At 46.2% G+C, this 13920-nt stretch overlaps 1 protein-coding gene across 4 annotated transcripts in view; it reads left to right on the forward strand.

Annotated features, from left to right (window-relative positions):
* LOC146036141 (multivesicular body subunit 12A-like) overlaps positions 1-13920 on the forward strand; it is a 41944-nt gene continuing 28024 nt past the window's right edge. Inside the window, exons 1-9 of one of the 4 annotated variants that reach the window (XM_083159977.1) lie at positions 1-148; positions 2383-2482; positions 3733-3825; positions 5671-5764; positions 8167-8296; positions 11285-11416; positions 11512-11603; positions 11715-11776; positions 13103-13162. In XM_083159977.1, coding sequence (XP_083016103.1) covers positions 2408-2482; positions 3733-3825; positions 5671-5764; positions 8167-8296; positions 11285-11416; positions 11512-11603; positions 11715-11776; positions 13103-13162 — 738 coding nt within the window. In that variant the 5' untranslated portion in view covers positions 1-148; positions 2383-2407. The other 3 variants (XM_083159979.1, XM_083159978.1, XM_083159975.1) reach the window with 3 other exon arrangements.

A 13920-nucleotide genomic window follows, 5' to 3' on the forward strand; every position in this document is an offset into this window, starting at 1 on the left:
GGGTTTTTTTTATGACGCTGGTGCATGCCGGGAAATGTAGTCTTCTGGAGTTATTGCCGCTTTATACCTGCCATGTAGGTGACTCCCAACTAGGAAGTGTGAAAGTTTTGTGGGACCAGCCCCAGACGGCGCTGAGTTGTGGAAGCCGGTAAATGACGATGTTTTCTAGGGTTCAGGATTTATAGTACCTTACCGATGGTAGGGAGCTCTATGTGACAGTGGTGATGATTGGGCAACCTGTTCCAGGAGAATAGGGTGTTTGGGGGTGTGACGGTGACATGGGTGCTGGGAGAGGGGTACCAGAGAGATGGGTGCTGGGAGAGGGGTACCAGGGACATGGTAAGATGGGTGCTGGGAGAGGGGTACCAGTGAGATGGGTGCTGGGAGAGGGGTACCAGGGACATGGTAAGATGGGTGCTGGGAGAGGGGTACCAGAGAGATGGGTGCTGGGAGAGGGGTACCAGGGACATGGTAAGATGGGTGCTGGGAGAGGGGTACCAGTGAGATGGGTGCTGGGAGAGGGGTACCAGAGAGATGGGTGCTGGGAGAGGGGTACCAGTGAGATGGGTGCTGGGAGAGGGGTACCAGTGAGATGGCTGCTGGGAGAGGGGTACCAGTGAGATGGGTGCTGGGAGAGGGGTACCAGAGAGATGGGTGCTGGGAGAGGGGTACCAGAGAGATGGGTGCTGGGAGAGGGGTACCAGGGACATGGTAAGATGGGTGCTGGGAGAGGGGTACCAGGGACATGGTAAGATGGGTGCTAGGAGAGGGTTACCAGTGAGATGGGTGCTGGAGAGGGGTACCAGGGACATGGTAAGATGGGTGCTGGGAGAGGGGTTCCAGGGACATGGTAAGATGGGTGCTGGGAGAGGGGTACCAGAGAGATGGGTGCTGGGAGAGGGGTACCAGAGAGATGGGTGCTGGGAGAGGGGTACCAGAGAGATAGGTGCTGGGAGAGGGGTACCAGGGACATGGTAAGATGAGTGCTGGGAGAGGGGTACCAGTGAGATGGGTGCTGGGAGAGGGATACTGGTGACATGGTAAGATGGGTGCTGGGAGAGGGATATCGGTGAAATGGTAACGTGGGTGCTGGGAGAGGAATACTGATAACATGGTAACGTGGGTGCTGGGAGAGGGATACTGATGACATGGTAACGTGGGTGCTGGGAGAGGGATACTGATAACATGGTAACGTGGGTGCTGGGAGAGGGATACTGATAACATGGTAACGTGGGTGCTGGGAGAGGGATACTGATGACATGGTAACGTGGGTGCTGGGAGAGGAATACTAATGACATGGTAACGTGGGTGCTGGGAGAGGGATACTGATGACATGGTAACGTGGGTGCTGGGAGAGGAATACTGATGACATGGTAACGTGGGTGCTGGAAGAGGGATACTGATGACATGGTAACGTGGGTGCTGGGAGAGGGATACTGATGACATGGTAACGTGGGTGCTGGGAGAGGGATACTGATGACATGGTAACATGAGTGCTGGGAAAGGGATACTGGTGACATGGCCGTGTGGAAGTACTGTATGACATCAGTGCCCTGAGGTGGTAGTTGAGTGACATCTGTTATATAAGAAACTGTTTATTTACTGATGTCACAGGGAGCTGGCTGTTTGGGGGAGGGATACTGATGTCACATGGAGCTGGCTGTTTGGGGAGGGGATACTGATGTCACATGGAGCTGGCTGTTTGGGGAGGGGATACTGATGTCACATGGAGCTGGCTGTTTGGGGAAGGGATACTGATGTCACAGGGAGCTGGCTGTTTGGGGAAGGGATACTGATGTCACAGGGAGCTGGCTGTTTGGAGAAGGGATACTGATGTCACAGGGAGCTGGCTGTTTGGGGAAGGGATACTGATGTCACAGGGAGCTGGCTGTTTGGGGAAGGGATACTGATGTCACAGGGAGCTTGCTGTTTGGGGGAGGGATACTGATGTCACAGGGAGCTGGCTGTTTGGGGGAGGGATACTGATGTCACCGGGAGCTGGCTGTTTGGGGAAGGGATACTGATGTTACCAGGAGCTGGCTGTTTGGGGGAGGTATACTGATGTCACTGGGAGCTGGCTGTTTGGGGAAGGGATACTGATGTCACAGGGAGCTGGCTGTTTGGGGAAGGGATACTGATGTCACAGGGAGCTGGCTGTTTGGGGATACTGATGTCACAGCTTGAGGTTAGACCACAAGATAATGGGGTTGCTTACCTGTCGGATATACTTTAGAATACAGTATTTTATTTAATCCAATAATATTCAATTTTATCTAAATACTGTGGAATAAATTAGAGGAGTTGTTGTTCTTGTGTTTTTTTTTTTTTTTTTTTTTTTTAAATCCTTGTTTTCTTAATGCATCTGTTGTATATTTGTTTCAGTGATTTGCCAAATTAATTGATTACAATGGAACTTTCCAAGCCTCTCACCAATCTGGCATGGACATCTGGCCAATCAACGTGCCCCAAAACCCACACTATAGTAAGAAATCAATTAATGTGATGGACTATTTTTGCATTATACAGCGGCAGCAAGTGTGTCTGGCGATCATACGCTGGAGCTCCCCTGCCGCTGCCCTTGCCACCATTCGCACTGCAGCAGTGACCAGACGGCAGGTCCTGTTTGGGGAGGTTCAGGGGGACTCGGGAGTTTGGGAACCTTCCCGAGCGGGCCCTGCCACCTGGTCACTGGTGCGAATGGTGGTGGGGGCAGTGGAGCTCCGGAACTGGGGGGGATTAGGGACTGGCTGCTGCAGTGGCTACCCTTGAGTGGTGAGTATTGCTGGGGCTGGACAAACCTGCCCTGGTAGGTTTGTCCGGGCCCAGCAAAACCCACCACTCAAGCGGTTAATAAACTTGGCCTAATTCTGCGTTGCATGCTAACAGCATGCAATGCCGATGTTCACGTGTGTGCCAATTATGGGGATACAGATTGAGTTTGGGCGTGGGAGTGTGGATTTAAGTGTTTAAGTGGGTTTTCCTGGGAGGTAACAGGGGGGTGGTTAGGCATATGTGGGCGTCAAAAGACTTTAAGCCACAATGCTCAGACTGCACCTGCCATAGGGTTTTGATGGCGCACCAGTGGAGGATTGCAGACATGTCCTTTTGCGGCATTATACATTTTAGATTCATAATCCTGATTAAATAAAATAAAAATTCAAAATTAATGAAATGAAATAAAATCTATTTATCTTTTTGTTTATCTGCATATATATTCTCCATTACATATTCTCTAAACCATATTATAGACATGACTTCAATCCTGGAAGACACTGTAACATATCGTATGAAGATTCAGTGGCAGTCACACACTGAATATCGGCATGCTGCATCTCATTTTACTCAGCAGAAGCTGCTGGTGCATCCAATGCTCAGCTTTGCAAATATGACGCTTAATGGGAAAAGGTGCAAAACAAAGACACCCAACGCTACCAATTGCGCGGCTAGAAGGTCTTTTAATGCGAAAGGAGGTTAGATGTGTGTGGACACATCTGTACCTTCTTAAGAAGTGGGCGTGGTGCGGCTTGCTGGCAGTTATAGATAAGCCTATATGAGGGAACATGTATGCACCACATAACAGACTTCTTGTATAATCCATGTGCGGTTACGTATAAAAAGTTTGACATTTTCCACTTGTCTATGACCAAACTAATCACATGAAACAGATCTTTCCTTCTTTTTTTGCGTTCGTTATTTTTACCTTTCTGTTATTTATTTTTTATTTCTCAACAGATTGCAGCTACCACGGAAGGAGCATCTGCCAACTTTGTAAAGGGATTTAATCAGAAGTCTGCGCTGTATCTGTGCTTCAGCACGACGCCTGAGGTAAAAATTTTTCATGAAAAACAACAACAAACCATAAATATAATAGTCGTGAATTCATAAATCGATCGATGCATTTAAGCTTGCAGCCCATCGCCATGGCACCCCGTTTCATTGCAAGTCCTAATCTGACAACTAGTCTCTTAAGCCCCGTACACACGGGGGAGATATATTGCTCAGCCATATATTGCTGAGCAACATATGGCTGAGCAATATATTGCTCAGTTTCTCCTGTTCATCAGCGACCAGAGATGGTCGCTGATGAAAAAGAAACTGCTGGGGGAGCCCGGCAGTGGAAATCAGCTGGTCGCAGGAGCATGTTCCTGCGACCAGCGATCACCACAGGGGCAAAAACGGGAGCGCGCACCCGGCGATATATATATTTTGCACAAAATCGCCCCCGTGTGTACGCATCTCCTGTAATATATTGCAAGCAATATATTGCTAGCAATATATCTCCCCCCCCCCCCCCCCCCCCCCGTGTGTACGCACCTTTACAGAACCTGGCAACTGCTGACACATTATAGCTAGCCTGACCATGTGCTTGTTTCCTGGTTTAAAGCTCATCTGGCAAAAACTTATGGCTTTAGTAGAAAGAAAGGAGAGTTTGCCAGTCGCACAAGACTAGGATAATAACTTTTGGACCCCGTTATTTATCCTCTCGATGTTTGTTATGGGATCGGAGGTGTGCTACCATTGGACACAGGTAAATTGAAAGAGAAAGAGATGTCCTGTTTTGATGCACCAACAAGAATATAAAATTTAACTTTTATTGCTTTATTTTAAGAACTGCAAAAAATATAAAAAAAACAGATATAGACAGACATGGGTGGAGTTCACACATTTAAAACTAAGGTGGCAGGCAGGTGTTGCACTCAATTATGTCAATGTCAATTGTTTGATTGTCTCAGAATCAAACAGTGTGTATGTGGCCTAGGCAATATGGGTAATATGTCTGGCCAGTTGTTCAATTAAATTGTTCAATGTACATGCATATACAGATAGTCTGGCTGTGATAATTACACACCACGGTGTATCTCTGCATAACTCCGGTGGGTTACCTCAATGTTCAATATGGTGTAACACAGTAGTGGGCAAACACAGCTTGCAGTGAGTTCAAGCCCTTACAAGGGCTGCTGCGGCATCTCACTGTTCGAGCACACAATCAAAATACATTAGTATGAAAAATAACAAAGCGTACAATCATCTGCCTGCGCACCGCTAGCCGGCACGCGCTTCGCAGATTAGCTTACTCAGGGCCAGAGGCGTATCGTATTGGTGCCTGTTGCCTCCTGGACCCAATTGGTTTAAAGACTCATCTCTACACCAAAGGACCTTTTTCCACCTGCTTATAATTCTGATCGGACACTATTCCATCTGGAAGTCTCTTGCCTGAAGCGGTATGGACACCTGACCACTCGCAGTAGTGTGGACTCCCGAGTTGGCTAATTACATCAGTGCCATCGGTTGAGACCTTTCCAACTTTATCAGGATACCATAAACGGGCTAATAAGGACTTTACTCCATTCTCCAACTTGGATAAGTCAGGCCAAAACTTATCGTCATTGGTGATTATAACCTTGGTTCCAGTACCATACATTGTTTTTAATATATGTGATGTATGTATTGTTATTAAATATTCTTTTATTGATTTAATTGGTATTAACACCGCTGCTTCTTTTTGCCATTTATTACCTTTTTATTAGGGAGCCGACTACTCCCATAAGCAGCTGCTTTGGGTTAACACCTCACGGAAAGCACTCTATACTAACCATTGGTTAGTACTTTTTCTCTTTTTTTGCGTATCATAGATTTCAAGGTTTTTCATAGATATATTTGTATTCACAGAGCACAGAACATGTGATTACTGAAGTTATGATTCTGAGTGAGAAGAGCCCCTTACCAGTAGGATTTGCATTTATTGGGGAATATCTAGATGCAAGTAAGTCACCTTTTTAGTTTTGCAGCCTAGAACTAAACCAGTCACTGGGGCAGATGTATTAAGCCTTAACAAGAGATAAATGTGAGTGTGATAAGGAGAGATAAACGTCCAGCCAATCACCTGCTAACTGCCATGTTACAGCCTCTGTTTGAAAAAAGTCAGTAAGGAGCTGATTGGCTGGACAATTATCTCTCCTTATCACCCTTGCATTTATCACTTGTTAAGGCTTAATACATCTGCCCCTCTGATACCCCTTTCACACCGTAAATGAAATTCCCGGGGTGAAGCAGTTCCACTCGGGAATTTCATTAAAAGCACGGGTCCTCTTTCTGCGTGAAAGGGTCGAACCGGGTTTTAAACTCCGGGTCTCCAACCCTGCAAAAGACCAGGGTCTGAGACCCGAAGTTTAAGATCCGGATCGACCCTTTCACACAGGGGTAAACCCCTGTAAAAGAGGAAATCTCTGGGTCTAAATTTTAGACCCGGAGATTGCTCTCCTGTGTGACAGCAGCGGTCGAATAACCCGGAGCTTGAAAAGCCAGGTATTGGCAGTGTTATGGCCGCCTCTGTCTGAAAGCGGTGTCACAAATATAACCGGTTTGTCCTGCTTGGGTCATACGATCATCCTTTACAATCTTAGAAGCTGTATCCGATTAGTGTGCTCGTTATTCCTAAATCCTGGCTATACTGCAGCCTGTGACTAGTATGTGTGTCAGAGGGTGAGCGTTGCTTGGAATATTTGCATTACTCTGAAAAACTGGTACATTTTTAGCATCTAAAATCACATAAGACTGATACTTTTTCACATGTAATACAATTTGTAACAGGCCAGGGTTCTTGAGTTAACCATTTGAGTGCCGCGGGTATTTGTCGAAATAGGTGTGAAAATTGGCATGCCATTTTTTTTTATTATTATTATTAACCCTTTGAGTTCCAAAGTTGCTGTGAGGAGATCCTCAAAATATCCGCTAAAAATGCCGGCGCCGCTCACAGCGACTGTTCTGTATTTTGGGTGCAATATTTAAATAAAATTCAATGAATGGACTTGGCTGTATTTGTATTTATTGATACTAAAAGAACAGCCGCTGTGAGGGACGCTGGCATTTTTACTGGATATTCCGGAGATCTCTCACAGCACGACACTGGCACTCACAGGGTTAAATGCTGCTTATTGTGTGTCAGCCCTTTTGTGTAATGCTGTTTCTTCAGTTTGTATAATGTTTCTAGTATTGTGTATTTGTCAGGGTGTGAGCACCGTATACTTCGATACTGAAGTGCCCCTATTTTCTTCTGTTCAGTCACGACATTGACCTTACATTATAAACCTTATACACATCAATTCAGTGCAACTCCTCCATATCCGTCACCTAAACAGTGTCCACACCTCAATATAGTAACATTCCGTATGTAGATATAACCACAGTCACACTGAATGTAGGCATGCTGTATATCATTTTAATCAGCAGAAGCTGATGCATAGGATTGTGTGTCCCATTTGCTCCATTTTGCAACTAAGATGCTATTTAATGGAATTATATATTAAAAAAAGAGATGCCCTGCACTACTAAGTTATGACGCGACTAGGGCTGTGTATCGGTAAAGGAGGCTAGATGTACCTGGACACCTCTGTACGTGGTGAGTGCACACAGATATACAAGTGTCATATCAAATTAATCAGCACAGTTGTAAAAAGCATTTTCGTCAAAGGAATGTCGCCCGATGCGCCAGTCATCGGGCGTCGTATCTGCATGCAGGTCTGACCTCTGACTTGGGCCCCCTTCCTGGCAGCGGGGAACAGGGGTCATATGCGATACATTACATGTGAAAGGACAGCATGGCTTGCGGGGGGGGGGGTTGGATGGCCATACACTGCTGCGATACATCGCAGTAATGTATGGTCACCTTTAGTACGCTTATAGGGGGTCATTCAGGTGTGGTCGCTTTTGCCATCGCAGCAGTATAAAAATGCAAAAGAAGGTGTGTAATACATGCAGCACTGATCCCAGCAGTGTCCTAGGATGCAGCATAGGATGAAAGCACCCACCTTGCAGTGGCCAGCGAATCTCCGTCCTACGATCCCTAACCTCCTCCCACTACTGCTGACACTACTCCATTTTCCAAATGGAGCCCGTCGCCACCTCCAAACTGGTATCAGATTGTCAATCAATGATGCAAGTAATGAACGCACTTGTGCACTAACTTTGGAAAACATACACTGTTGAGAAACACTGATTATAATTAATATGGCTTTGCTGGTATAAGGTTATGCTTTTTATTTACACACGTTCACAATGTGTCATGTCGTCATAAAATCTGATCCAGACCCTACGAACAGAGGAACAGAATCTAGCAGAACGCCGCCTACGTCCTCATCCTAATTTTCATTTTATTTAAATCCACAGAGGTTACACTTCCTAAGAAGAAACGTCTGTGCGCTAGTTGGAGTGTTATACACACTGCAGGTTCTGCCGTCTCGGAAATCAAGCTAACCGTGAAGAACAAGCAGCTCGGACCCCCGTATACACGTATCGGGTATATTGTAACTGTTTTTTTTTTTTTTTTAATGATTCCCATATAATGCGCGATTGGCCTGATGCAGAGCTACAGATAATAGGCAAGCTGCGGAAGCAATGGGCAGTATTCAATGAGGCTGATTCGCCATGTTCTATGTGTGCTATTTCCGTACTCTACGGTGAATCTTTTTACTGAAAAACTTATTCGCCCTATTCAACGTGCACTATTCGCCAACGGCGAACAGTGAATGACGGACAATTCACCGTCTGATAGTCGCCGTAATTCGCTGTGGTTTTTCAATGTGATTCCCCGTGAGTGTATTCAATGATGAGATGGCGAATTGCTTTCTAAGTGATTTTCGCCGTGTGTCACCGTGTAGCAATCGCCATCTTTTTATGGTGAACTAAAATGTGATCTTTTAAAATAAAAGTTTTTTATTATTATTATTTGGTGTAAAAAAAAATCAGTATTTTTTATTTTTCTGTGAAGTGGCATGCTATTTTTTTTCATGTGCTTACTGCACATGAATATATATTTAATTTATTTATTTTTTAACACAACAGCCAGCAGGGGGCGGGAGCCACTCATTAAATATTCATATATTCACTTCACACTGCTCCCGCTCATTACATATGCATGAGCGGGAGCAGTGCAGCGGCTCCCTACCCCAGTCCCCTGCCAGCTCTCCCAGGCGGCAGCTTCTGCCCCACAGTGTCCGGCGCAGGCAGGGAGGCTTCCATCTCCCTGCCTGCCGCCGTAATTGGCCGTCAGGGGCAGCGAATGCTCCAGCCCTCCGGAACACGGCGACTGTGCAGCGAATCCTAAACATGATTCGCTACACATCGCGATTATTCACATAGAATACTGCCCAGTATGTTGTGTGGTTGTCCACAGGGTATGCGCACGTTGGGTTGACTGTCGACACAATCATTAGGTTGACAGTCAAAAGGTGGACATGAGTTTTCAAGGTTGTTTTTTTTTTTTTTTTTTTTACCAGCCGACATGTATCGACAGGCGGTATTTTAAGCCCTACCATCCACTACAGCGTGGTGGGGGAATAGAATAGTGTGCCGAGCCTGGAGCATGGCGAGTGCTTCGGTGCACTCCATGTCATACTAGTCAATATTCGGGACAAAACAAAGTGAAAAACTCATGTCGATACTTGTGTACTTTCACGGCTCCCATCGCATGCCATATGTAGTGGCATGCGATGGCATGCAATGCGATTTTCCCGTGGTTTTATGCATTTTTGGTAAAAATCGCATGCGATCTGATGCGATGCGATGTCATTTTTCACGGAAATTATGGACATGAGTTGAAATCATGTAAAATGCACCCCAAATGTCATTTTTCACACTGTTCCACCCCCACTATCAACGCCAACCCGAAGCGTGGCGAGCGCAGCGGTATGCGTAATACGACCTTTTCATACCCCCACTATCCATGTCAGCATGGAGTTGAGAATAGAAAGTGTGGCGAGCGCAGCAAGCCACCGAGCCCGAAGCGTGGCGAGCGGACGCGGACAGCTATGAAGCCCGCGAGGGGACGCTCGCCACACTTTCTATTCTCAACTTCACGCCGACGTGGATAGTGGGGGTATGAAAAGGTCGTAGGACGCGTACCGCCGCCCCTCGCGGGCTCGTTGCGCTCGCCACGCTTCGGGTTGGCATTGATAGTGGGGGTGGTACAGTGTGGAAAATGACATTTGGGGTGCATTTTACATGATTTCAACTCATGTCCATAATTTCTGTGAAAAATGACATTGCATCGCATCAGATCGTATGCGTTGCGATGCGAATTTTCCCTGTACGATGCACATCGTGGGAGCCGTGATTGTACACAAGTACCCTCATGTCAACCTTTTGACTGTCGACCTAATGCTTTTGTCGACTTTCCAACCCCGTGGACCTTGGCCATATCGACCCTATTTCATGTGTCAACCTACAGATGGAGCCGGCCTCATTTAGTCTGTCCCTGGCACGCCAATCGCCGCAATGCGCAACGGTTTCTGGCGGGCATGCGTGCCATTCCTGGCAATGGCTGCGTGAGCGTCCGAGACGCTCATACGTCCATGTGCACTGGCGCACCACCGGGCAGATCGTAGCGGCTGCCGCGTCAGCGGTAATGATGGGGCTGACCCCATCTATAAGCCATGTCAACCTTCTATGTTCAACCTAATATTGGTCGACCCTATGACCCAGACCCGCCCACAGCGCATTATAGACAAGTATGATAGATGTGGGGCCTTGTACTTCTCAATCACACTTGTACTGTAACTGAAGAGACGTTACAGGGCTGTAACAGTTCTGTCCTGCATAAGCAAAGGTCACTGCGGGGATATCAGCGGAACTACTACAGTACTGCTGGGAAGGATGTACAGTACATGGAAATAATGTCTGTCTTCAGAAATCTATTTTCCAGTACTGTATGGGAATGGTGTAAGAGATCAAGGGAAATGAAGGATTGTAGCGGTATAACTGTAAGCACAGGGGGTGGGAGCTTTGTCTTCATAGGGGTGAATATACGCACGGAATCTGCTCTGAATCAGGCCCTTTTGGGTGTACATTTCTGAACTGTTTGGCAGCCCCTCGAGTTTATACCTGCAGTCTGTCAGACGGATACTATAGATATCTCACACACACACACACTGCGCCGGTACCATACAAAGAAGCCATCGGCTGCGTGTGTACCAGGCCATGTGTACACTCATGGATGAAGATTGCAAGCGTGCACAGATCGCTCTGTCCGCTGATTGGCCGCACGTTAGTGGGTGTGTAGGACGACTTCTGCATTAGTTTGCAGCTCGCAAATGGAGACATGATGTCTGCCTGTGATGGATTGTATGCACTTAGTGGGTGGTATGTCCCAATGCTAATAATGACGACTGCGGAAACAAAACAGTTGGTGTCCTGGAGAGAGCCCAGCACGGTTTGGCCTGATCAAACCCCCGTATAGTTACCTGTTTCCCTGTGGATGAATCCCTGTGTATATCTCTTCTGTTGCCAGTGATATGAGTGGCTTGGCCTTGTGGTGCAAGAAGGTTCCTGTTTCTGCCCCAAAACCTACTCCTAAGCCTCGGAACATAACATCAGGCGTCAACGGGCTATCCCTAGATAACGGCATCCCAGCACAGCCAATGTAAGTGTCTAATGATATAATGAAAGTTCCTTCGAAGGATCATGATGCTCTTCCCAGCTTCCTACATCTCCAACCTCTACTCTGTTCATTAATAGCACCTACTCGACTCCGGCGCCTGTAGTCTCTCCTAAACCTGGTGGAAAATCTTCTAACCCCATATACGAGGCTGGCATCTACGGTGTCTCTGGTAAGTTTGTACTTGAGTGTATATATATATATATATATTTGTATTTTCATTTTTTTTTGTGACTGTATCCAAAATTCCAAGTTTTATAATACATAACGCCTTGCTTTTCAGCTATTGATGGAGTCCCCTTCACCATCCACCCGATGTTTGAAAGCAAGGCTGCGGAGACTGATGTGAGTATCTTGCTTATATGCCATGATAGGTTACACTGCGGCCTTATGATAACTGAGGTGAATGGCAGTTGTACTTCCTGTTGGGGGCTACAATGTGGAGTAGTGCATCTTTTGCATACATGTAAAGATGGCCATTTTATGAGGCATGGAGCCTGCAATCTCACAGTATTTGGCCAAGCCTGCAAGGCTTCCTCACTGTGCAAGAGAAGTGCGCAATACAACTGCAATTATAATAGTATTTATATTCTACAGGTAGTTATTTACTATAAAGCAGGGTCATGAGGAAACCTCTGTGACATTGCTATTTAGGGGGTCATTCAGATTTACTCGCTGAAAAGAGAGTTCTGTCCGGGGACCGATGTTTTGGGTCTGCGCATGCGTAGCAGTGAATATACGCATGTTGAGGCCCGCTGTGCGAACGACTTTGATCAGTATCACACTCGTTAGCACAGAGGGGGGCAGGCAGGGGGCTGTTGCATGGAACACCCAGTGTTTCCAGGGTGTCCCCATGCAAACGCAGGCGAGTCCCATGGGGTGGGCAGTTGACGTCACATGACCTAAATGCCCGTCCTGATTTCGGCCATATCCGAGGCAAACAAAAGGCAGTTTACATTTGATATTTATTTGCGAATGGTAAAAAAACCAACTAATGGTTGGCGAATGATTTTTCACCCACTTGCGAATGGTGGTGTCAGCGTGCACATTCATTCGCATGCCGTCACGGGCATTTGATCGGCGAAGGGCGCCAATCGTTCGCTTCCCCAGCTGGTGGCGTTTACCAGCTCGCTCGGCAGTGAGAGAATGCTGCTTAGCCAGCAGGTTTGAATCAGGCCCTTAGACTGTAAACCCAATCTAAGCCTGTAAAAATGAAGCATGGTTGCCCCTAGCAACCAATCAGATTCAATCTACCGTTTCTCTAAATGCATCCTAGAAAATGAAAGACAGAATCTGATTGGTTGCTGTGAACAATATCACCTATGTTCACTTTGAGAAGCTTTAGTAAATTTACCCTTAAGCATCTACTCTGTGCTTTCCGAGGACCCTGCTTGTTTCTCTACAAGTCTTTATATTCCTGTTTGGCCCAATCGCATTCATCTCATAATGACTATACTATCACATGCAGTCCTGTCCTCCGTCACAGTGCACCAATCATTGCCATGTCCTTATGAAATACTCTGTGTCCCACAGGGAGTTTTTAATTGATCTGACTGATTAATTCTAGGTTGTTCCATTCCCGCTCATTTCAATAGTAGAAGCATTACATGATCTAACAAAAGTTCTGACTAATTAGCAAACACTTAAACAAATATATGATCTTCTCTCTAGATAATCTCTTCGAACTACAGGGATCTTCGGATTAAAACCTTGGCTGACATCGAAAACGAGGTGAGTCCAGGAACTTAAAGCACATACTTTGTATAAATCATATTTAAAGTCATAAGGTCAAAGGATTACAGTATACAAACTGTGGGATTAATGTAACAAGCAGTGAAAAGCGTTGAAGTGGAACGGTGGAGAAGTTGCTCCTAGCAACCAATCAGCTTTCAGGTTCTGTTTATCAAGTACATTCTATCAAATTATAAAAAGATGATTGTTTGCAATGGGCAGCTTCCACACTTTGAAAGTCATTCTGGTTGACTCGTAAAGCTGAAAATTTTGCAGCTTTTCGAGCCAACTAAGTTCCGCCTGCACGAACGTGCGGCCTCTGGATCTGATCCGATGCGCACAGGACAGTTCATCTGATCAGATGTCATACACTATGCATTTCGGGATATTTCACCAGATTTCTCAACCCTGTCATCCAGAATATGGTGAAATCTGGCCCAAATCACGTTGTGAATGGGGACCTTTACAGATCAGTGATTGTTTATACACTTTGGGAGCAGTTAGATTAAGCTTCAAAAGTGATAAATGGAGAGTGATAAACAGCCAGCCAATCAGCTCCTGCCTGCCATGTCACAGACTGTGTTTGAAAAATGTCAGGCAGGAGATGATTGGCTGGCTGTTTATAACTCTCCATTTTATCTAGTCTTCTAATCAGCATTTAATGTTGGGGTTTGATTTTTGACACTCACAAATGCTATGTACTGCGGGCCTAATGAGTAAGCTTGCAGCAGGGCCCTCCTACCTCCAAGTATGTCTGT

The sequence above is a fragment of the Crinia signifera genome, chromosome 9 (assembly GCF_055691185.1).
Source record: "Crinia signifera chromosome 9, ASM5569118v1, whole genome shotgun sequence".
Lineage (NCBI taxonomy): Eukaryota > Metazoa > Chordata > Amphibia > Anura > Myobatrachidae > Crinia > Crinia signifera.